This window comes from Ochlerotatus camptorhynchus, unplaced genomic scaffold (genome assembly GCF_037179485.1).
Source record: "Ochlerotatus camptorhynchus isolate MF236.1 unplaced genomic scaffold, CSIRO-AGI_Acam_v1.1 ptg000094l, whole genome shotgun sequence".
Classification (NCBI taxonomy): domain Eukaryota; kingdom Metazoa; phylum Arthropoda; class Insecta; order Diptera; family Culicidae; genus Ochlerotatus; species Ochlerotatus camptorhynchus.
Genome location: NW_027040584.1, coordinates 3657285 through 3680637, shown reverse-complemented (window position 1 = coordinate 3680637; position 23353 = coordinate 3657285). Strand labels below are relative to the sequence as shown.

Sequence of the window (23353 nt, the reverse complement as noted above, 5' to 3'; positions counted from 1 at the left end):
TACAAATAAAAAAACGGTTTTAAATATTCAGTTAAAAACGAAAGTGTTCAATGATCACTTGAAAACAAAATACGTTTTGATTTTGAGCAGTTCCACGCCAAAATGACGAATTGGAAAAACTCGACCTTCTCCGATTTGCATGCAACTCTGCATAATTGTTTGTTATTGTCAATTATTCACATTTTTGCTGAAATTTAGCCAGTTTAGGTCTTGTAACATTTTCAAAACGGCGTATTTGAAATTTAAAAAAAAAATGTAGCACGGAAACGGCACAGAAATCTCGAGATAACAACAATGTATTTCATAGAAATTTTGTTTTTTTTTTAAGAACTCTAAAGGAGATTTCACTTGACCTTCAAGTCAATGGTGTGAGTTCGGAGTAGAATCTTAAGATATTTCTGTGGATATTTGCATGAAGATTGTGAAGAGGATTCCAGGTCTATTTATAATCAATATACCAAATAAGTTATGAGAAGAATTTTAAACGAGTTGTGATTACAACTCCAAAGAAATTCCGAGAGTATTGACTTTGAAAGATAATTTCTAGTTAATTCTAAATAGAGTTTCAAGGAAATCCAGCGATAAATACCAACGGATTCCAAAGGAATTCTGAGAAGAGTTCTATGAGTGTTTCGAGAATAATTCCATGGGAATATCGTGAAGAATTTCTAGAGAATTCTAAGTGAATTTAGCGGAGAGCTCCAGGATAATTATGGGCAGAATTACATGACAATTCTGAGGTTAACTGTATGGAAATTCTAAAGGCTGATTTTATAATACCTCATTACGCTCTGCATCAAGTGATGTTTCAGGCGGCTGGTTCGGACTCACGCCGACAGTTCGCTCACCTGAGGACGGGACAGAAGGACCAATGTTTCAGGCGGCTGGTTCGGACTCACGCCGACAGTTCGCTCACCTGAGGACGGGACAGAAGGACCAATGTTTCAGGCGACTGGTTCGGACTCACGCCGACAGTTCGCTCACCTGAGGACGGGACAGAAGGACCAATGTTTCAGGCGGCTGGTTCGGACTCACGCCGACAGTTCGCTCACCTGAGGACGGGCCAGAAGGACCAATGTTTCAGGCGGCTGGTTCGGACTCACGCCGACAGTTCGCTCACCTGAGGACGGGACAGAAGGACCAATGTTTCAGGCGGCTGGTTCGGACTCACGCCGACAGTTCGCTCACCTGAGGACGGGACAGAAGGACCAATGTTTCAGGCGGCTGGTTCGGACTCACGCCGACAGTTCGCTCACCTGAAGACGGAACGGAATCTTCTTCACACGCTTGGTCTTGAACTCTTGGACACAGTTTCTTATAAAACTGTGTAGAGGAATCAAACACACAGTCAAATTAACGGGGTAACAATTTTTTTATTGATCTTCAATTAACAATGGTTGTTAGGGGAAATGAAAATTTTCTCCGATCTCGCTTCATGGCTTACTGATCTCCAACAAGTGATATAGAGTGATTCGTGATATATAGCAGCTATATCATGTTCTATATTATAGTACGTTCAGACTACAGAGTTATAACATGTTATAGCGCTATCTTGATGGTGGTTTCTGTGTTGCAAATATTTGACAACCTTTATAACATGTTATAACTGCTCAGTCTGGCCAGCGCTTTACGTGATATCCCATACAAAAGATCTGTCAATCTATATCATGAATAGTTCTTGATATAGCTCATACCATGTAGTGTACTTGATAAAATCCTGAAAAGCAGTGACTGGCAACCAGGCCACGATACAGCTGGTCGCTATTTTTTGGCTTTAAATGTCACTTTTTCGTCGAGTCAATCAAAACATTTAAAAAATCCGAATTGGCAGTTTCAAGCAACTATTCTAAATCTCCTGACCCACCTACCCGAGACGAAGTTCTTCCGCAACCAATACCATCGGATTGGCTTCATTCAACTGTCGCCAACTAATGGAAGGTTTCACGGTGGTGATCGCCTTCGGAGTGTGCCCGCCGAACAAATTATATAGCAAATTCCAACCAAAACATCCCGTCACTAGAACGGACGCCGTTTTGTGTCGACTGTTCAGGTACCGTAGGAGGAAATCAAGAAGCTCTCCCGATGGGAAGTCATCAACATCAAGGTGAAAGTCTGTGAACAAGAGATTTCTCGCGAGCGTGATCCAACTGTGCTGGTGCTGAGCGCTGCCCATGTTGTTTCCGCCTCAGACGTTCGATGATACTAAAAATATCCGCATTTAAAGAATGTCCATGTGGGCTTTCTTTACCTTGCTCCGACTGTCCTTTATAGCCTGCAAAATCGACGCAATGTCCTGATCCAGGAAGCCATCGTTTTAAAAGTGAAAATTCAGCGTTGAACAGCTTTCCAATTGTATGATATGGAACTGGCCAGGCGGCAGCAAATATTCCGACACTTATTGGTCAAAAGTATCCGGATCTCCTCGGTACGGACTTCGTACGGAAAGCTTCCACCCGACACCACTGTCAGGATAGGTTTCCACAGCAAACTTAAATCCCTGATGCTGCACATGCAAACAATAACAAAGTTGTTCTTTTTTCCCACTGTCATAAATGACAAACTATATCAAGTCAACGTAATGTGATCATCACCTCAACTTGATATCGATATCATCTCATTACGCTCTATGTAATAGAAACGAGGAAGTTTCAGTGAATTCTTAGCGGATTTTAGGATGGATACCTCGAAATTGTTGGAGTGTTTTGAAATTGTATTAATAATAATATTCAAGGGATTCTCAGAAATAATCTACAAATTTACGAGCTTGTTTGCTCAGCAATGATCCTTTTGAAGTGACAACTCTGGCTGCTGAGGAGGAAGAACAACTACTGAAAGCTGAAAAGCTGGAACTGTAAGTTCTTGCTGGTAGTAAGCAGGCACCGGCACAGGTTCTTCCAATATATTCAAGCTATTCGAAAGCCTCAGGATATAATTGGGCTTACTTTGTTTACAAACAAAATTGACGTCTAATATGAGAAGCATATTCTTAAAGGGAGTAAACGGAGTATGCAGAGAAACCATGTTTTAGACCCCCCTGCCATGCGTAGGCAATCCATAATTATTATTTTTTATTTGTATCAACCATAGACACTCACCAAGTTCCTCTCTCCCCTAAAGTTTCTACATATAGCGAATTCGTTTATTATCGGGGTTAACACCAGTTCCAACCCAGTGCGAAACCGAACTTTTTGTCAGTGTGAACCTCAACCTGAGCTAGGTTTTAAAAACAAACGAGCAAACTGACGTTTGTCAGAAAACAAGCAGACCCAATCTTGATACCCGATCCAGGTTGGAACTGAATATTAAACGAATTCGCTAATAGTTTATTGTTACATCCGTAACCAAGGCCAACAAGTAAAACAAGCTCTTGTTAAGAGCTACTATTTATTACGTCTATCTTGGTTGGTGGTCGGATAAAGAATCAATCTCTAACTTATGACAGTCAGGCAAGGCCTACTACATCTAGGCCTACTACATCTCCCTCTTTTAGAAAATGTCATAGGAAGAGAGCCATCTTGGAATTCTTGATTCTCGTACAGAACGTCGAATAAAGTCTCCAACTGCTTCAGATGACACGGGCTTTTGTGCGGACTGAAGTTCTCCATCTTGAGCAGCAGGTTCATGATCGATTGTCGAAAAAGGATTTTCGCCAGACGTACTTACCACTTGACCATCAGCTTCGAGTGATACGGAACCAACAGGAATAGGGACATCGTGATTGAATGGCACTTCTGGATCCAACGGTACAGCTTCATCTTGAATTTCATCAAGCAGGATTTCCCATGGTAGTTGCTGCGTCGCTAGCTCTGGATCATCAAAAGTGTGACGAGGGCGCATTTGGTTTACATGCGACCTCACCAGCTTCGGTCTCCCGTTCATGTCCAGTGCAACGATATAGTTGACGGAACCTTTCCGTTCGATGACTCGACCAGGAATCCAGGACTTGGCGTTTCTGCGATGCTGTTCAACGTAGACCAGGTCATCTTCTTCAAACTCGCGCTTGACTGCTCCATGCCGCCAATTGAACTGTTCGTTTTGTTTGTGGTTCTTGACAGCTTCAGTTACAGGAACAGGTTTCTTCAGTAGGTCCAAAGTGGTGCGCACTGGTCTTCCGAGGAATGCTTCTGCTGGAGACGTCGACTGCGGTGTGTTTCGGTTTGGGATTGAACGATACACCGAAAGGAATATAGAAATTAGGAAATAGTAGTATCCATGGATCGGACCAGCAAAATCGATATGGACACGTTGCCATGGCTTGTCCGGGAGAGGCCATGACTCCAAGGATGCTTTTGTCGGGGACTTCGCTGCTTCAGCACATGCAGTGCACTGACGGACAAATTGCTCCACATCGTCGTCAACGTTAGGCCAGTAGATGTAACTTCGGGCCAGAGACTTCATTCGGTCCATTCCTGGGTGTCCACGATGCAGTTGACGAACGATCCGCTTTCGAAACTTTGATGGGACGACGATTCGATCGCCGAACATAACGCAGTTGTCGACAACTTGAAGTCCATCTCGTCTGGCGAAGAACTTCTTGACATCAGGATCAGCAACTTGCTTCGCATTTGCTGGCCAACCTTCGTTAAGGAAATTCACCACTTGCTGAAGAACTGGATCCTTTCGCGTCTCAGCCACAATCATCTGGTGCGTGACTGGAATTGCTTTTGCTTCAGATTCGACGCACACGGCGGCTATGACGTAATCCTCATCTGGTCTATGCTGCGATGACATTAGCCGGGATAGAAAATCTGCATAGCCAAAATTCGTCGATGAAACGTGTTGGATGTCGAAATGGTACAGCAGAAGTGTCAAAGCCCAGCGCTGCAAACGGTTTGCTGTGTAAACAGGAATACCTTTCTTTGAGCCGAAAACCTTGAGTAGCGGTTGATGATCGGTTTGCAGGAGGAAGTGTCGTCCATACAGCATTTTGTGGAAACGGGTGACAGCGAATATCAGGGCCAATGCTTCCTTCTCCACTTGTGCGTAGTTCATCTCTGCTGGGGTCAGTGAGCGCGAGGCGTGCGCAATTGCCTTCACTTCACCGGTCGGGAATCGATGCATGATGACAGCGCCAAGGCCGTACTTCGATGCATCTGCTGCAACAACGATTTCCTTGGACGGGTCGTAGTGTGTAAGCAGCAGGTCGGAAAGTAAAATGACCTTGAGCTGCTCGAAAGACTTCTGGCAATCCTTGGTCCAGTTCCAGCGTGCAACTTTCTTGAGGAGGCTGTCCAGAAGAGCCCTGAGTTGCTTCATCTGCTTAACGAATCTACCATAGTAGTTGACAGCACCGAGGTAGGAACGGAGTTGCTGGACATCCTTCGGAGACTGCATCTTGGAAATGGCTTCTGTTTTTGAAGGGTCAGGACGAATACCGTCCTTATCCACGATGTGTCCGAGAAACTTGATCTGGGAGAGTGCGAAACGAGATTTTTCGAGGCGTAGGTGAAAGCCATACTCACGGATCTGCTCGAGAACAGCGTAGAGACTGCAATCGTGTTCCTGCTTGGTGCGACCAGCGATGAGGATGTCGTCCAAATACGGCTTGACTCAAGCGCCGGTTGCCGACTTGACTCCGGGGGGTAGTCGGTTATACTGGAACAGTCCGCGATGCGTGTTGACCGTGAGTAGTATTCTACTGGTCGTTTCGAGCAATATGCAGGACGTGCGTCAGGCTTGAGGTACAACTTCACTTGCGCTTTTGTACATCTACCCAGCGTGCTTCGAAAAACTTCCGGAAACTGTTGCTTGAGTTGATTGGTGAACTGATCAGAACGTTGGTGTACGACGTTGACCAAGCTGCTTATCGGCACAGACCACAAATCGAACAGATCCATAGTTTCGATTCCTAGAACGTTGAGTTCAGCGCTGCTTGAGATGAAAATGCGACCAGTCTTGTTAACATTCTTGATGGTGATCTCGGTCTGGAACTCAGCGAGAAGGTTGAGATTGCCACCAGAAGCTGTAACTGCAGATTCTTCCGTCGGTTGAGTGGGTGGCTGTCCGATGCTGATCCATGTTTCTTCTGAGATTATGGTGATGTCGGACGCCGAGTCGTGTTGAAGTTTGACTGCTACACCATTGAGCTCGACCGGGATGAACTTCCGCTTGCTTCCGATGTTGCGAACCGTGTAGATGCTTTTTGTCTTCACGTTCTCTTTGGATTTGGCCTGTTTGAACGGTTTCGACGGCGCATTCTTGTTGCTGCTGCAATAACCTTCCTTGTGTCCTTGTTGCTTGCATTTGGAACAGGTGTGCGAAACGAACGGACACTCACGAACATAGTGCTGGTCACCACACTTCCAAAATGGCGTTTTCGGCACTTTTTGGTTTTTTTTTTTTTTTTGAGGCAGGATTATTCTGGTTGCGAGAAACAATCTTCTCACTGCCAGCAGTCGGATTTCCCCGATTTTCCAGGTTTTCAATCTGCTGCTGCTGCCTCGTGATGAGATTCGTTAGCTGCAGGATGGTGTTCCGAAGATCCTCGTCAGACATTTTCTTGCTTGAGGTTTCTTGCTTCGAGGTTCGAGGTGCTTCCAAAATTTTCCTCGTCGCCAATTGTTATATCCGTAACCAAGGCCAACAAGTAAAACAAGCTGTTGTTAAGAGCTACTATTTATTACGTCTATCTTGGTTGGTGGTCGGATAAAGAATCAATCTCTAACTTATGACAGTCAGGCAAGGCCTACTACATTTATGAACAGCCCCAAAGCGATATCTTCATTTAAATTCAAAGGATTTAAAGGATTTCTCTAATGGCGATTACGTGACGTTTTGCTTCAGTGTGTATGATATAATTTTGTGTGAAAATCACCAAAAATCAAGTTATCCTCCTGATTATCAACAAAAAGCTTCATATAAGCGAAATAAATTGAAAAAAAAAACTAAAAGAGACTAGACAAATATGTCCAAAACATTCGAAAAGACGTTGCGTAAGAGCTTTTGGACAGCGTCAGATGAAAAGCCTGGCACTAGCGTAAGATTAACGAAATCGCGGAGTTAATTCATCACATCTAATTGCAAAAGTATACTAAAAGGAACATGTAAATACATGCAAACATAAACCAACTTCCTTAAGAAAAAAAATGTTTTGATTTCAATATCAAACTGTGTTGTTACTTTCTGGGCCACCCATCGTAGAACTCAATGTCATTGCTGCTAGAAGTTGATACGTTTACGAAATACAACTTCAAAACCAACTATCTGTTTATAAGCAATTTGAGCAACACAGCAAGAAAAACGCGAATGTTTATACAGATGAACGTAACATCATAAACCCGTGACCGCTGACACACCGCGAAAAAGTCACGTTCACCACGAAATCGCGATACCCCTTCGATCAGCGCAGTACTAGATTACGATGGTTCGCGTTTAATAGATCAAACGTCCATTAATCATACCGCCGCCGCCGGAGAAATACAATCTTACGCATCTTCCCATCATTAGCAGCAGAAACAAAAGCGAAAGGTAGAATTGCACGCAGGCTGGCTGGCTGATGCAGGGAGAGATGCGTCATGCCCGGCTTAGTACAAATAACAAAGAATCCACATCCGTCAAAACGTCGACCAAACAAAAACAATCGACAAAACGATGGTGGCGAGAATGACGCCTTGCAGTCCCATAAATTGTCGTTCTCTCTGTCCTTAGAGAATTTAACACCCTGCCATTATATGCTATTAGGGGAAGGCATACGTGTGCAGGCAAATATGCAAATATTTTTTGCTCGCATCCAACATTTAATCCGAATGCGTTTCTTCACAATTCCAACGCGTGCATTCTCCCTCACAGAACCTATAGCGGCAACCGATGCTGTGTTTGTTTTCGTTTTCTTGCACATATTGGCATAGCTGGACAACTTAATGTACGCGTAGTACACACACAAGCACACGGCCTAAGCGATGGATGACGCCGACGAGAGTGAGAGTGACTAAGAACCCGGCCTGCGCTGGCGCAGAGGTTCAGGGTCGCATGGAAGTTCGCCGAGAGCGCCCAGGGAATTTCAAGATCAACTGCAACGTGTGCATTTCCGTAGGGAATTCACGCTCGCTTGCCGTGTATTTCGAAATCTGAAGAAGCAATGACCTTAGGTTTACGGGATTCAACAAAGCCCACTTACCTCCAAATTACCCGAATGGAAATCTGAAACGAAAAACATAAAGAAACGTCATTAGCGATATAAATCGGTTGAATAAAATCTAATTGTTTCCATTGTGCTTGTGGAAAGTCATCAAAAAGATCCATGAGAACGAAAGGTAGATGAGTAATCAAGCAAATCGATAAACCACTCATAAAACGGTAATCAAAATTGAGCTCAACACGATCGCCAATCTAGTACTGCGCGATATCTATCTTATGAAAATGTCAAATCAAATCGATTCGAATTGGAGTTTTTTGACCTGGCTTGCTTTGCGATCGCTTACCGTCCGGTGTGTTTTTCCGGACAAACAAACAGATGGACACGCCCAAGACTTCTTCCCCCTCCCGGTTGTTTTCCTTTTCTTTTCGTCATAATCTCCATGACGTGCCGTGCTCTAACACGCATATCATGCCAAACAATCCCCGTTTTTCTTTTCGAATCAACACGCTGCTCAACTAACGGTTAATGGTTGGAATTCTTCGCCAATTTTTGCTCCGTTTTTCCATCTCTTCATCGGCGCCGACGGCGTCATCTTCCACCACCACGTTTACTCCAATCACCATCCGTCCGTCCGTGCTCTCCTCCTCGGGCGTTGAGGTTATGCATGCATTGGTTATGTTTCCAACGGCGAGCAGACGCGTTTGATGTCTAGCGCGGACAACCGCGAACACGTGGCTTACCGAGCAGCCATATTTGCTTAATCCAACTGACAAATTGACCGTCCACAAGCGTTTGAAAACCGCTAAAACCAAAGCCAACTGCGTGCGAAAAATATTGTTCATATTTAAGTGTACTTACGCCGATCAATGGACTGGAAATTGCGGTCTGCCATTTTATGCCAATTAAGGCCTGGATCGATGAGCAAACGAAAGTTAAGTTAAGGCACCGCTTTTCACTTTCGTAACCATCACGGAAGAATTTTCCTCGAATGACCACCGCCGTCGCGCCGCCTTTTCCATCGCAGTAGGTGTGTCCGAATGGCGTGCATCCAGTGCACACTTGGCTGATTTCCATCCATCACGATTGCGCAATATGCGAATGCCTGTACTTTTATCTACACTATTACTTTCGTTTGCAGTCACTCGAGAGTGACCATAGTTTTACACTGACCCACATTTCTCACACACGCTCCCTTTTTCCCTCTTTACATTGTTACAGATGGCCCTCCCCACCTCCCTGGACAAGGATTCGATTCGGGAAGCGTACGAGGACGTCCGGTCCAACCTGACCGACAACGAGTGGGCGGTGTTCAAATTTGACGGTCTCAAAATCGTCTGCTCGGAGAAGGGTATGGGTTTCGACGAGTTTTGCGCCCAGTTCGCGGACAACGAACGGGCCTTCGGCTACATTCGGATACAGATGGGCGACGAGATGTCCAAGCGCAGCAAGTTCATGTTCGTCACCTGGATCGGACCCGAGGTCGGAGTGATGCAGCGGGCCAAAATGTCTACCGATAAGTCGATTATTAAGGATGTGATCAATGTAAGTTGCACAAAGCCCCTTCAAATTTTACACACTGAACCAATTCGTTTTCATTCGCAGAACTTTGCCGTGGAACTACAGGTGGAATCGAGCAACGATCTAGACCTAATGATGTTCAAAGAACACCTGAACAAAGCCGGCGGAGCAAACTACGGAACCGGCATTCGCGAACTGTAGAGAACCGCTTGTTTAGGATTATCAACCCTCAACCTTCCCCCTATTCTTTGTCCTGTGAAATTCTGCAACGAAACAATCACACACACTCCCACTAAAACTAGAAGTAAGAACAGTTGCAGAAGTGGTCTTAACCGCCCCTTCCCTATCCCCTCATTCCTATTTATGCGTCCCCCCCCCCCCCCTTTCGTTTATTTATTCGAAATTGTGATTTTGAAAAACACTTTCAGAAAGCTTGTATTGCAAAATCTTCTTTTGGAAGTCTGTTTACAGATCCGAATAACTATAACCCCCCTCCTACACTCCCCTCCATCATAGCGATGATGACACCATAATCAATGAGTATAAGCATGAAATGAATATTGGAAAACAAAAACTGCAATATTATCATACTAATTGATCTAGTTATTAAGTATAATGCAAAAGAAAAAGAAAACAACTGCTATTGGATCGCTATTTCGCCCGGTGGTCGTGAGCGTGTCAGCATAATAAGGCCCAATGCGAACGAGAAAACAATGTTAGTTAACGCGTATATAAATACATAATGGAATCGTAACAAGAAGAAGGAGAGAAGGAGAGAAAAAACACAAACAAATGCAATCCCCCAAAATGACGGCGAAAAAGAAAGCAAACACCGAAATCAGATTTCTTTTTTGAACTTATTTTTTATCAGTTGTATAGATATGGAGCATTGAAGCAAAACAACGATTGTGTGTGTGCTAGTAAGGGCAAGTTGCGAAGAGTAATGCGTCGTGATTTTGACGGAATAAATATACCCGGAAAATTTTCAAAAAATTAAAATACGTCGGTGCGTTTGCATTTCGTCTAAGATAGCACCAAAACTCCTTGGGTATCCGTCGATTTCAATAACAGTGGCATTCTGATTCGCGCAATAACATCCGACTCATCCTGCAATGTTATAAGAGGTTATAACAGAGTGGGGTGCCGCATCGAAATCGAAATCTCTATGATTCTATGATCTATGAAAATCATCCTTCATTTCTCGCATATAAATCATTCATCTTCTTTCCATATAAACAGCATGCACGCATCTCAAAACAGCAATACAAAGTCTCACCTGCATCTTAGATAGATTCTGCCTCCCTCAACAGTAGTTTAAAAGTGAAAATTCATGGACTTGCTGATAAATGCATACATTTTGGCGTTCATTTTGGTATGTTCAGAAAATATTATAATACGTTGCGATGCGATGCAACAGGCGATCAAGCTGGTCGATGTGCTCCTCCAGTGAGCTGCTTGCCAAAATGATGTCTTCCAGGTAACAGCTCAAATCCTCCAAGCTCGCAACCGTCCTGTCAACAATTCACCAGGTGCTATCTTGACTCCCGTTTATAAACGATTGAACTGGGAAATACCCTTGTGCGTGTTAATTGTCAGCATCTTCCTCGAATCCTTGCAGACATCTACCAGAAGATAGGCATCCGATGAATGGATCTGAGCTTGAGCTTGATTGACCACCCACGGTTGCTACTCTGTTACTGCCAGATCAGCTGTAATTACACAGAGAACCAATAGACGATGCTTGGGACTAGCAATCATCCTCAATTTGTAAAAACTGGTGATCTTAAATTAGGTAATACCAGCGCCGGTGCGCCCGAACACAGGTCAAGAAAGGAATGGGAAGGATTGTCTTGACATGACACTCGCTTTGATGGAAGCCGAGAACACCTCTGCACTTCCACGAGGAATCACTGGGATGTTGGATAAGAGGGTTGGGTTTGCAGCAGGGTTCGTTTTGGTAAACAATAAGCTGAATTGATGTCCTAACGATCATATAACGCGAAGGAGCTTGTACTAAACCCACGGTCTTCTGCTCAGTAAGCAAAAACGTTTGCCACTAGGCAGACGAGCACCTTTTTAATCACCGAGTTGCTGTTATTACCATTTAGTCATATTAACAAATAAAACGATTGACGAATCTTGAATGTGGATGGGCCTGAGATTAGACTCATGATGTTCTGCTCAGTAAGCGAAAACGGTTGCTCTAAGGCCACCGAGCCCCTCATATCACATATTACCGTTGCTCAAATTTGTGTATCCATTCAAACCCGGAACCAACGACAACAACGAGTTTCGCTAAATACACGATACACAAGCGATTTTACCATAAATCTCTTTGATATGTAAGGACCTGGGACCGCGTTTTTCTGCTCAGTAAGCAGGCCACTGTAACCGACGATCTTTCAAATCCGAAAACTAAAAACTACGAAAAAGTACTTAGGCCTTCATTAAGTTCCACTTTCACGCGACGTTCAATGACATGGTCCTATCCAGGATTACATCTGAAAAATCCAAATCTGGTCAACGCCCACCTAAACCTGTTCTAATCCACCTGAAATGACTAACGAATGGAAGACTTTGACTACCGATAGGCATCCGATAAATGGATATGTGTGAAAATCTTCTTTTCGGCCAGTTTAGCGAAAATATCTTGAGGCAAGGGCAACGGAATGGTGATTAGGCTCCAGCGCATCATTCACTCCAGTGGAATAGTCTTACTCTGCCGTTGGGCTTGCGTACGGACCGACTCAGAATAAGAGCCCGGTGATATGAATCCTCTTTGTAGACGGTCCAATTCAGCTTCAACTTTCTCAGCGGAAGCTTACGATACTGGTCGCTTTTGACGAAAAATCGGCTTGACACCAGGTGCTACCACCCCAGAGTGACAACCCTGGTGTGCATCGTTATACCAACAATCAATACGAAACTAACGATTTTAAATTGGCTCACTACTTGACTAGCCTATTGGTCCCAAGCAAACGATTAACGCACCCCATTCTAGTCGAAATTCTAGTACTACGCTATATTTGTTTTGATTCGCTATGAAATTTTGACAGATAAAATGAGGGGTTATTGGTTGTTCTTATGTTTCGAGAGGTGCATCGATTAGCTTGGGACGGAAGAGAGTACCAGAGCTGAGCCAAAAAGTTGAGCACGTTATTTCGGGACCTTCTAGTCTTAGAGTTACCTCTATGGTTATACGCCGTCAGCTGTCACTGCGCTTGGCGAGGGAGAAAAAATATTGTTTTTTTAAGTGACAAGAACTGTATGAAGACATAAAATAAAGAGTTTCGATTATTAGCATGAAAAGTAGTTTTTAAAGTTATTGAAAGCACAACTTATTTGGCGACGAGGATCGCCGCTAAAGAATCGTCATCGAAAACCGGGAGGAATATGGCAGAAGGCGGAGAAAATGACGATTTTCCGGGGTTCTAGGAGGTCTCCTCACAGCAGCTGTTTAGGCAAATGGTGGTGCAAAACAAGCAGTTTTTGCATATTCTGGAGCGTCTTTTCATTTAGCAGGCGGCATCAGTAGCTCATCAAAAGCGGAGCGCTGAACAGATTGTCGAATCACTGTCATCGGCAATCAATGTCCAACAAATACGAAGACCTTTTCAGAGCAGACGGTAGAGAGCTGGACGACGCTGCGAAAATATGTCTACTGTTGCGCAGTTTGAGCGTACCAGTTCATGAGAAGTTTGCAAACTACCTCCGACCGCAACATCCACGCGAATTTACCTTCTATCAAGTAGTGCAGAAGCGGAAGCGGAACAGCAGCGGTAGCGGAAAAGCCCGATCTGAGTAAGCCAACTTGTCGGATTGAAAACTAGTTAGAACCTGTAAGAACCAAATCGACTTCGGTTAGGCATCTTGAAGTCATTTGTGACAACTGTCAAACTTTCCATTTTCGTTCCGCTTCCGCCCACATTGCGTTTAGGTCTTTACGATTGCCTACGGGTAGTCAAAAGTGATGCGGATAATTACGTCACATGATGCGGATAATTACGTCACAACCGAAAGCCGGCTCGACTAATGCATTCGTTCCTCGTTCACCCTGCTGGCAGTGTGGGGCAATGCATTTTGTCAAAGATTGTTCCTACACAAACCACATCCGCGAACGTGGCTGGGACACAAAGAAGGCTACTGCAGTTGTTTCAACCGAACGGTCAAAAACGACGGTGACAACAAACAAGCAACTCAACAACAGCAGCAGTTGCAGGCGCCGGTGGTGTAGTTGTAAGCGTGACTACTTTCTAACACCCCAATGGGTCTGGGTTCAATCCCAGCCGAGGTCGGTGGGATTTTTCTGAGGCATAAAAATCTCTGGTCACGTCTTCCTTCGGAAGGGAAGTAAAGCCGTTGGTCCCGGCCCATGTGTGTTATGAATGGGTACGATATCCTACGCAGATGTGGAAGCTGCCTTCCTTGCACATTCGATTGCCGTCAATGGATGGCAATCGATGTCCGTCGGTGATTGGCACTAGATTGCGGAACAGAGACCGACGTTAAATAAAGGAAAAAAAAAAAAAGAACAGCAGCAGAAGAAAACCAAGAAGAAGCAAAGTCAAGCAAACAGGATCCATTCGGTAAACCAAGTTCACAGTAAGCGGAAGTATACGTATCAACCCGGATCAACGTGAAGCTTCAACTTGACTGCGGCTCGGACATTACCGTTATCTCCGAGCAAAACTGGAGGAAATGTGGATCACATACTCTTTCGCGAACGGAACACAGGGCAACAACTGCATCGGGCTAGCAGTTGCCTCTACCAGGAGAGTTTGCTTGTGAAATGCAGATTGGTACAGAGCAGCAACACGGAACCTGTGTAAAGGGTCCGAACTTGCTCGGTCTGGACTTCATGAATGCTTTCGATGTTTGGACGAAGCCGTTGACTACTATCTGTAGTCAGGTAAATTGTTCCAATTCATTCGATTCAGCCAACTGGTACCTCACCCGGTTTCCCGAAGATTTTAGCGATTCCCTCGGACATTGCACGAAAACCAAGGTGAAACTCTACCTGAAACCCGAAGCGCACCCGGTTTTCAGGCTGAAACGACCGGTACCATTCCAAAAGTTGAAGAAGAATTAGACAGATTGCAAAGGCTAAACATCATCCAGCCGGTAGATTTTTATTACGGGGCAACCCCAATTGTCTCGGTTAGGAAGCCGGGAGGAAAAATTCGAGTCTGCGCCGACTACTCTACAGGGTTGAACGCGGTACTCGAACCATCACTTTCCACTACCAACACCCGAAGACATTTTCTCCAAGCTCTCGGGAAGCAAAGTGTTCAGCATTATTGATTTATCAGATGCCTATCTCCAAGTCGAGTTAGACGATCAATTCAACCACATGCCCCCTGGTGTGAAATCGGCACCTGGAGCCTCCCAGCAGTTGATGAGCAAGATGATTGCAGGATTGGAAGATGTGGATTGTTTTTTGGGAGATTTCCTTATCCACAGTAAGAACAGAGAAGAACATGATCGTATATTGGAGACACTATTTACTCGCATCCAAGAGTATGGATTCCGTCTACGAACGGAAAAGTGTAACTTCTACAAAGAAGAAATCCGGTACTTAGGTTTCATAATCAATGCCAACGGTATTAAATCTGATCCTGAAAAGGTAACTTCAATAGCCAAAATGCCGGAACCGGCACCCGCTGGATGATCTTCTCAAAAAGGACAGGAAGTCTGTATGGAGTGACCAGTGTCAGAAAGCTCCCAGACCAGCCAGAGAGCGTCGGCTTCCGAAACACTTGGAAGACTACATCATTGGCTTGAATTAAAGGGAGAGATGCTACCACCCCAGATTGACAACCCTGGTGTGCATCGCTACACGTCGTTAGCTGTCACTGCGCTTGGTGAGGAAGAAAAAAGATTGTTCTTTTAAGTGACAAGAACTGTATGAAGACATAAAATAAAAAGTTCTGATTATTAGTGTTCTCGTTATTATTAAAACACTCTATAGTAGGATTTACGAGAATTTTATTATAAGCGAACTTAACCACGCGACGGACTGTCTCACATAAACCTCTCACTTCGCTCGTACCCATTCTGCATGTCGTCGTAGAGTACGAGGGGTGTACCAATATTGCAACATCCTCCCCACTTTAAAAGGAAATACAATATTGATTTGAAACTCAAATCATAATCATTAAACTTGCGCGGCATGCGCGTTTCACGTCTGGATCGGGTAAGTGTTGAACTAGGAACACTGGGAACAACCGGTTGGTTGGCTGGTTTCTCGACGCGTGGCTCAGACACATGAACTCGCGCTGCTGTATCAGACGATCGATCAGACGTTACTTCCGGAACTGCCACTGACGATGAAGACGACTGAATCGCAAGGCGGTGTGTTTTCATCTATATAACAGCTCGCTGGGAGACCTTCGATTTCCTTCGGAGTGGCAGAAACAGCAGTCGAATTTGTAGTAGCAGCAATATCGGATTTATTGAGAAAATGCTGATCCGATCGAATCGTTGATCTGGTATTGTCCTCCGTGCTTCCGTACCGTGGCTTCAAATGAACCAAGCTTCGCCGGTACTCCGCGCCAGAAACGTTGACTAAGTACGAGCGGTCACTCAGCTGGCCTGATATTACTCCTGGCGTCCATATTTTCGTTTCCTCCGGATTCACCTGAGCAAACACGGGAGAACCCACCTGCAGATCAGGTAGCTTGCGAGATTTTACATCATAGTTAAACTTGGACCGTTTACGCTGTTTTTCAATAGCTTCAGGTACATTCTTCACCACTTTTGGAAGTAAATTCGCCACCGAAGAGGGAACACTGCATCGTGTAGAGCGCGAGAAAAGACGAGCTGCTGGACTGGAGCCAATCTTGTTCGGTACATTGCGCCAGTGAAGAAGGGCGAACCAGAAATCTTCTCCTGCGTCCTCACATTTCTTCATCATCCGCTTGGCTATTTTCACCGCCGCTTCTGACTTTCCATTTGCTTGCTGGTGATGTGATGACGTGATGTGCTCAAAATCCCAATCTTTCGCAAACTGGACCATCTTGCGGTTGATAAAGTTGGTGCCATTATCCGTCAATACCGTCTGTGGCACACCGTGACGGAGCAAAATTCAGTTTGCACTCTCGAATAACGAAGTCCGGAGTCAAATCTTCCAAAAGATCGACCTCGAAGTAGTCGGAGTAGTGGTCGACTGAGACGAGAAACTTCTGCTTGCGACCTCGAAACTCCGCGAGAAATACATCCATACTCACCAGTTGGAAAGGAAATACCGGAATGCTGTGGCTCATCATTGGAGGGTTTGGTTGAGAAGCAGCGTACTTTGCGCAAACCATACATTCCTTCACGACGTCTTTTATTTGGGTACTCATACCAGGCCAGAAGAGATTTGCCCTGGCCAACTTCAATGTTGCCTCCACACCGCCATGGTTAACATGACAGCATTTGATCAACTTGCGTCGCAACGTGTATGATACAACAATCCGGTCATTTCGCAGAATCATCAACCATCAACCGTGCTCAATTCATATCGGTAGTTGTAATAAAATCCAAAAATGTCGAGAACTTTATCGAGCATCGTCGGCCAACCATGACAGATGTAGTTGACAATTTGCTGCATCGATGGATCCTTCACCGTTTTCTGTATTATATCACTCAGACGTTGATCAGAGATGTACAGGTAGCTGGTCGGCTTCAAAATGTATTCGTCCTCTGGTTCGCTGATAATCACCGGGGCTCAAGAGAGAGCATCGGCGACTACATTGTCTTTGCCGGTTACGTTAACTATGGATAAACTGTAGCGCTGCAGGTTTAGTAGCTTTTGCAGAAAGCAGCGGACGGTGATCGACATCCACTACCTGCAGGACCAATCGATATCTCCTACCTTTGCGTCGACATGGAATCTTGACCTGACCCAACACTTTGATTGGACTACCCCGAAACTTTGAAGACGTAGCTTGGAAGGTAGCAATGGAGGATTGTCTATTCCGCAGAGCTTTACCAGGGTTGAGAATCCAATCAGACTTGTATTAGCACCTGTGTCGACTTCGCAAGTGATGGACTTCCAAACGTTTGCAAACTTTAGGTCTAATTTAGCCAGGACACTTCCGCCCTGATCAGAATTGTCAAAAATCTTCCCGATCTCATACTCCTCTTCCGATGAAACGTCGCTCTCAGATGAAGTTTCGCCGTTGGAATCGCTGGATCCGTCCTTCACCTCCTTCACTCGTCGAGATCTTCGATGCTTCGGTTTGCTGTTAGCCTTGCACACTTTTCCAAAGTGGTTCTTGCCGTTGCACTTGTGACAGCGTTTCCCTTAGGCAGGACAGCTTCCTTTGGAAAATTCATGGCGATCTCCGCAGAATTTGCACCGAAAGACAGCCTTGCCTCTACTAACCTTATTGACATCTGCTGGATTCGATGTTAGGTTCAGCTTCTCTTCTCTTCACCAGTCGGGTTACCCAATAGCTTGTAGACGTCAGCTGAAATCACACTGATCGACTGTAGTCTCGTTGGTATTCCGTTTAGTTCAACAGTAAAAAATTTCCTTCTAACTGCGATGCTGACTTGGTTCACGGAGTAGATTTCCTGAGCCTTCGCGCTGTTGTCTGATTGCGCTTTTTTTTCTTCGGAGAAGATTTGGAGTTGAATCAAGTACAGTATCCTTCCCTGTGACCGACTTTCTTGCAAGATATGCACTCATGCTGGATAAACGTGCAATTATTTGAATAATGCATTTCCCCGTATCTCCAACACGGCAAATTCGGAGTTTCGGATTGGCTTGTTTCCCGTCCCTCTTGAGATTCAGGAGTAGCCGGCATTCCTCGGCTAACGTACGTAGATTCATCGACACAACAAGATTGGCACTCTCGATCTTGGACAACAGGGACGTTCGAATATCTGTATCTCTTGATGAAATCAGAACACAAAAAAAAAGCAAGCACTTGAACTGGTCCGCGTTGATACCGTTCAGCTCAAACTCCTCGCACTTCTTATTCACGAATCCAGCGTAGGTAAAGTAATCGTCTCATTGATTCTTCTGGACCTATAAGCACTGATATATATTTAATTCAAAAGCGATGTGTGTTTTCCAAAGACGGACGTCAATGTATTGACGGTGTCGTCGAAATCACCTTCCTTCGGCTTCTTCAGAAGGTATTTCTTGTGAGCCACAGTATTGAGGTTGCGCAGTTAGCAGGAGTCTGACCTTGGCTGGTCCATCCAGATTTCGAGCATCTTCAGCGAACAGATCATCGTATTTGGCAAACTAGGCTTCGAAGGTAACTCCAGCTTCCACATCGTAGCAAAATTCTGTGCTTCCAATTACTCGATTAGGAACTCACTTTGGTTCTGGCGGTGCGGTTCAACCGGATGCTGCTGGCTTGGCTGTAGATTACCGTTCCCATTTCCGTCGTTTTGCACTGCTTGAGCTGCTTATACCACTGCGTTTTGGTAACTTGTAAGTGCTTCGAGAAGTCGACCTTGGGTCTCCAGGATCCGTAAAAGATCGGCTTCAAATTCCGGAGACATTCTCTTCTTCCACCTATGTTTTCACGTAAATCGGACTTGAACATTTTTCAGAGTATAGTTCTAGTGATGTACAGTTGCACCTATTCTATCTAGTTCGCTTATTTGGAAAGCTTAATCACGATAGTTTTACGGAGCCGATAATCCATTGTTCATTGTTTGTAACACACACTTATTTCTATGTCTAGTAGGAGTTGGTCTGAATACTCGCGGATTACCCGAGGTTAGAGGGTTACATTGTCGAAGGATAGGATCAGAGGAGGAGCTTGGGGATGAGGTTTCGTTGTCTTATCAGAGCGTTGTCGCCAGTATGAACAATAGTGCGGTTCTAGATTCGTCTGGCGTGCGACCGGTTGTGGTGACGTGGGCAACGATGAGACTCATGGAAACGGAGGGACAAGACAAACACAAACTAATACAGAGAGAAAAAAATCTAAGGAATTAAATCCTTGTACTAGACATTTGTAGAAACACACAAATCGACTGCAAATAGCAGAGATCAGCAGTAGGGTAGCAGTAGATAGCAGTAGCAATAGATTTGAAGTGTGTCTTCAAATCTACAGGCAAAAAGTGTGCGCCCGCCTTTACTCATTACTGTCTGCGGCCGTGGAATAGTTCTAGCGACGTTTGATCACTACTTAAAGCCTCACGTTGCCGAGAGCATTTCCAGTCGATGATGTGTTATAATGCAATTCTTCTTTACCTAACTATTGTGTTGCTCCTCTTGTCATCTCAGAGAGAAAGCAGTAGGGTGGTTGTTGCGTGCTGTACCATCATCAACATTGTTGACGGCTACTCCCGCCTAGAGTTGTCACATTCAAAATGTTTTTATGTTACTTCATACGCAAAGTATACGATTTTCAGAGTTGGTTGGAAATGCTATCGTAAGATGAAGCTTTAGTTTGATAATTTATTAGCTAGAGTATGATCTTGTCGATAGTTCCGTTAGAGTACGGCAGTATGACACTTGACAGTATGACAGCACTTAAATTAATTTGTTAATAGCTCGCCGGGGTTAACATTCATCGATGTGTTTGATGTTGCTTTTGCTAGCAAATACAACCTTTTACTGCACTGTATTGGATAAATTTCGGAAAATTGGTTCACTGCCCCTACTCATACTGCCAAAAAGAAAGTGGTATTCTTTCGCTTCTATTCCGCCTCGATTCAACCGCTTAATTTTTTTATACAAAAAACTTTTATTCACACTTACCGGTCTAACCCTCGACGATGACCTGATCTCGGGCAATCTGGAACGCCGCAATCAACGATGCCATCTGCGGTTTCTCCACACAACCGCCTGCCAGCCGCTCCTCGAGGGCTGCCATCTTGATCATCAGCTGGGACAGAACCCGCGGGGGCAGCTCCATCCGGTGCACGTACAGATGAATCTCGGTGAGAATATCCTCCAGCGCGAGACCTTTGTTGGTTTTCAGTTCTTGGATTTCTGAAATTGTACAAAATGTGTCGTTAGTAAAGTTTCCTCTCAAACAACAACCCTCCCACGACTCACTTTCGTAGGTTTCCTTGAAGCTCTCCACGTTCAGCAGCCAGTTCACGATATTGGTGATGTCACTCTTCAGCGGATGTCCCACGCAAGTGTACACATTATCTTCGGTGACATCCTTGTACGCCATCCAGGTACTCTGCAGCACGTTGAGTACCTTTCGCATGTCACCTCCGGCCAGCGTCATCAATGCTTTCTTACCATCATCGGAAACTTTGATTCTAAAATAAAATCCCAGAAACAAATAATCCACCAATTCTCAACTCCACATTCAAAAGGCAAATTACCCTTCCGCATCGATGACGTGCTGCAGCCTTGGCAAAATTTGATCCGCCGACAGTGGAGCAAACCGGAAACGCGTACAACGCGACTGCAGCGCCGGAATGATCTTGCTCAGGTAGTTGCAGATGATACAGAACCGCACATTATCGGTGTACTTTTCGATGATTCTCCTCAACGCATTCTGTGCATCGTTGGTCATGGCATCGGCTTCGTCCAGGATGATCAGCTTGAACCCTCCGCTGAAAATCGTTCGGGTGGATGCAAAGTTCAGAACCTGGCCCCGAACGATATTGATACCACGGTCATCGGAAGCATTCAGTTCCAGTACCATCTGGTTGAACGTTTGCGGTTTGTATAGCTGTCGGGCACAGGCCAGGATCGTACTGGTTTTACCCGTACCCGGTGGACCGTAGAATAGCAGGTGCGGCAGCTGGTCCTCCTGGATGAATTTATGGACTGCGGAGGGACGCGGGTGCAAACGGTGAGAAAATATTAGCCACAATATCATGTGTATAAACATTGAACATCCTATAAGTTACTTACTTGTGGAGATGATTTCTTCGTGCGAAATGAGATCGTTCAGAGTTGCCGGGCGGTACTTCTCCACCCAGGGAAGTTTTGACTTGCCGTCGTTTTGCATTTTGAGGTATTTTCTTGGCACCGACACGGGAAATTCAACTAAAATTATGCGATTGAAACACAACGAGTAGGACGCAAATCGATTTGTTTTGAGATTTCCTGCGGCGGACGGTGGTACGTGCTTTGCGCCAAATGATGCGTCAAATGACAGTTGATGGGTTCATTACAGTTCATTTCTAGCATCCCTATTAACGAGTGCACGGATGAATTTGAGTTCACTCACTCGACAAAAAGTGACACAACAGCGGGGCCCTGTTTACTAAAAATGAACACATGTGTTCATTTTTAGTAAACAGGGCCCCGCTGTTGTGTCACTTTTTGTCGAGTGAGTGAACTCAAATCCATCCGTGCACTCGTCAATGGTGCAGTGATGCCAACATTCCAGTTTAAACTCGATTTTTCTAGTTGTTTTATACCTGAGTGGTGCGAAGACGGACCTCAAAATCGAACCACTTTTTTATCATTGTGGTTCGTTGAAATAGATAGAAGTATTGTTATCGTCCAAAATAAAAACTAAATATTTTTCAGTAATGTTTTTGATCTTTTTAAAAACTTGATTCGAAACGACTCAAACAATTAAAAATAACAGTATTATTGCGTATTTTGGACCAAAGTAGACTCCTGCGCTGAAAAAAACCCCTGAGAGTACCGTAAAGTATCATTCACCATGCATTTAAGGAGATTTGGTGCGGTCCAAGGCTCTCGTATTTTAACAAGATGATCCATTCATCCATTCTCGCTACCAACGTCAAACTGCTTTATTATTTATTTTAACTCAAGAAAAAATATGAAATCAATGTCTTCTGAACAAGAATAAATAGTTTGGGGTTTTTTTTTCGGATCATGACATGGTCCCCATTCACCGTGCTATGTCACCATTTCATTTACATGCACGGTATTCATTTACCGAACATGTAGAATTTCATTTAACTTTGTTTAGAAATGATCAGAAACATAAATGGAGTGTAATTCACTATTTCACAAACGCTTAAGAATTTGATTTGCAAGGGCACGGTGAATGGAGGATCAGGGATTTTATGCCTCAGAAAATCCCAGGGCGCCGATTGGGACTGAACCCAGGCCATACTGGGGTGAGAGGCAACTATGCTTACCACTCAACACCGGTGCTCAAAGTTGGGGGGGGGGGGGTCTGGGAATTGAACCCATGACCATCCGCTTGAGAAGCGAACGTGTAGCCTACTACGCCACGAACTCCCTCATGAATAATAGTTGTTTTATACTGGAGTTTTTACTTGCAGGTGTTAACAATTTTAAAGTACGCTATAATCTTAAACGGTGCCGTGACAATTGCAAGTTGAACCAACGATGTTTCATTCTTCTCAGTAAAACACGGATGGTTTCCCAAATACCAGGGGTACTGTGTTAATTTCAACATTTAAGTGAAAATGTCTCACTTTTGCTTTGCAATATTTTCCAGTTCCGGCGATCGCCAATCTTCATCGTTAACAACTTTATCACTTTCGTCAATTGTTTCACTGATAAATGGACCATCATCATATGTTCGCAGTGTAGGAATTGCATTTTTATCACGATAAGCAACTGAATTCAGATGTTTTACACAATTTTTATCAAAATGAATACTGCACAACCGGTCACTGGGTTTGATTTGAAAATTGAGATCCACCTCACAGAAACTGAGCCACTCTTTTCGTACTGCTGAATCCTTGGGAAACCTGAATAGGCTTCGCTTTTCGTCGTGTCCATCTTTATAATTGCAAAGGTGAGCAAAACACTTCATTCTGAATTTTATTCCACTCCGTAAAAACTCCAGCTATGAACAATGTCAACAAACAATCACAAAGTCACGAATC

General features: G+C 44.4%; 2 protein-coding genes across 3 annotated transcripts in view; one reads left to right on the top strand and one right to left on the bottom strand.

Annotated features, from left to right (window-relative positions):
- LOC135698775 (coactosin-like protein) overlaps positions 1-9959 on the top strand; it is a 67874-nt gene extending 57915 nt beyond the window's left edge. The window contains exons 2-3 of the mRNA XM_065218913.1: positions 9296-9619; positions 9680-9959. Of these exons, the coding sequence (XP_065074985.1) occupies positions 9296-9619; positions 9680-9796 (441 nt within the window). The 3' untranslated portion in view covers positions 9797-9959. The remainder of the gene's footprint in view (positions 1-9295; positions 9620-9679) is intronic.
- RfC3 (replication factor C subunit RfC3) lies at positions 8118-21619 on the bottom strand. Of its 2 annotated transcripts, XM_065218904.1 has the most exons (5): positions 21426-21619; positions 20888-21338; positions 20607-20821; positions 20307-20540; positions 8118-8139 (listed from the first exon to the last, which is right to left on the bottom strand). In XM_065218904.1, exons 1-4 carry the CDS (start codon positions 21520-21522, stop codon positions 20311-20313), a joined length of 993 nt encoding a protein of 330 aa, XP_065074976.1. In that variant the 5' UTR covers positions 21523-21619; the 3' UTR covers positions 8118-8139; positions 20307-20310. The 2 variants fall into 2 exon arrangements, with proteins under 2 accessions (XP_065074976.1, XP_065074975.1); XM_065218903.1 differs by lacking the exon at positions 8118-8139 and having other exon boundaries at positions 20273-20540.
- Positions 21620-23353: the final 1734 nt, after the last annotated feature.

Excerpts from the sequence above, each read along its gene's own strand:
- RfC3 (XM_065218904.1), bottom strand. The coding sequence starts at position 21,522 with ATGCAAAACGACGGCAAGTCAAAACTTCCCTGGGTGGAGAAGTACCGC. Across the intron at positions 20,822-20,887 it reads CACGTCATCGATGCGGAAGG|AATCAAAGTTTCCGATGATG; the intron begins GTAATTTGCCTT and ends ATTTTATTTTAG. Across the intron at positions 20,541-20,606 it reads CTTCAAGGAAACCTACGAAA|AAATCCAAGAACTGAAAACC; the intron begins GTGAGTCGTGGG and ends GTACAATTTCAG.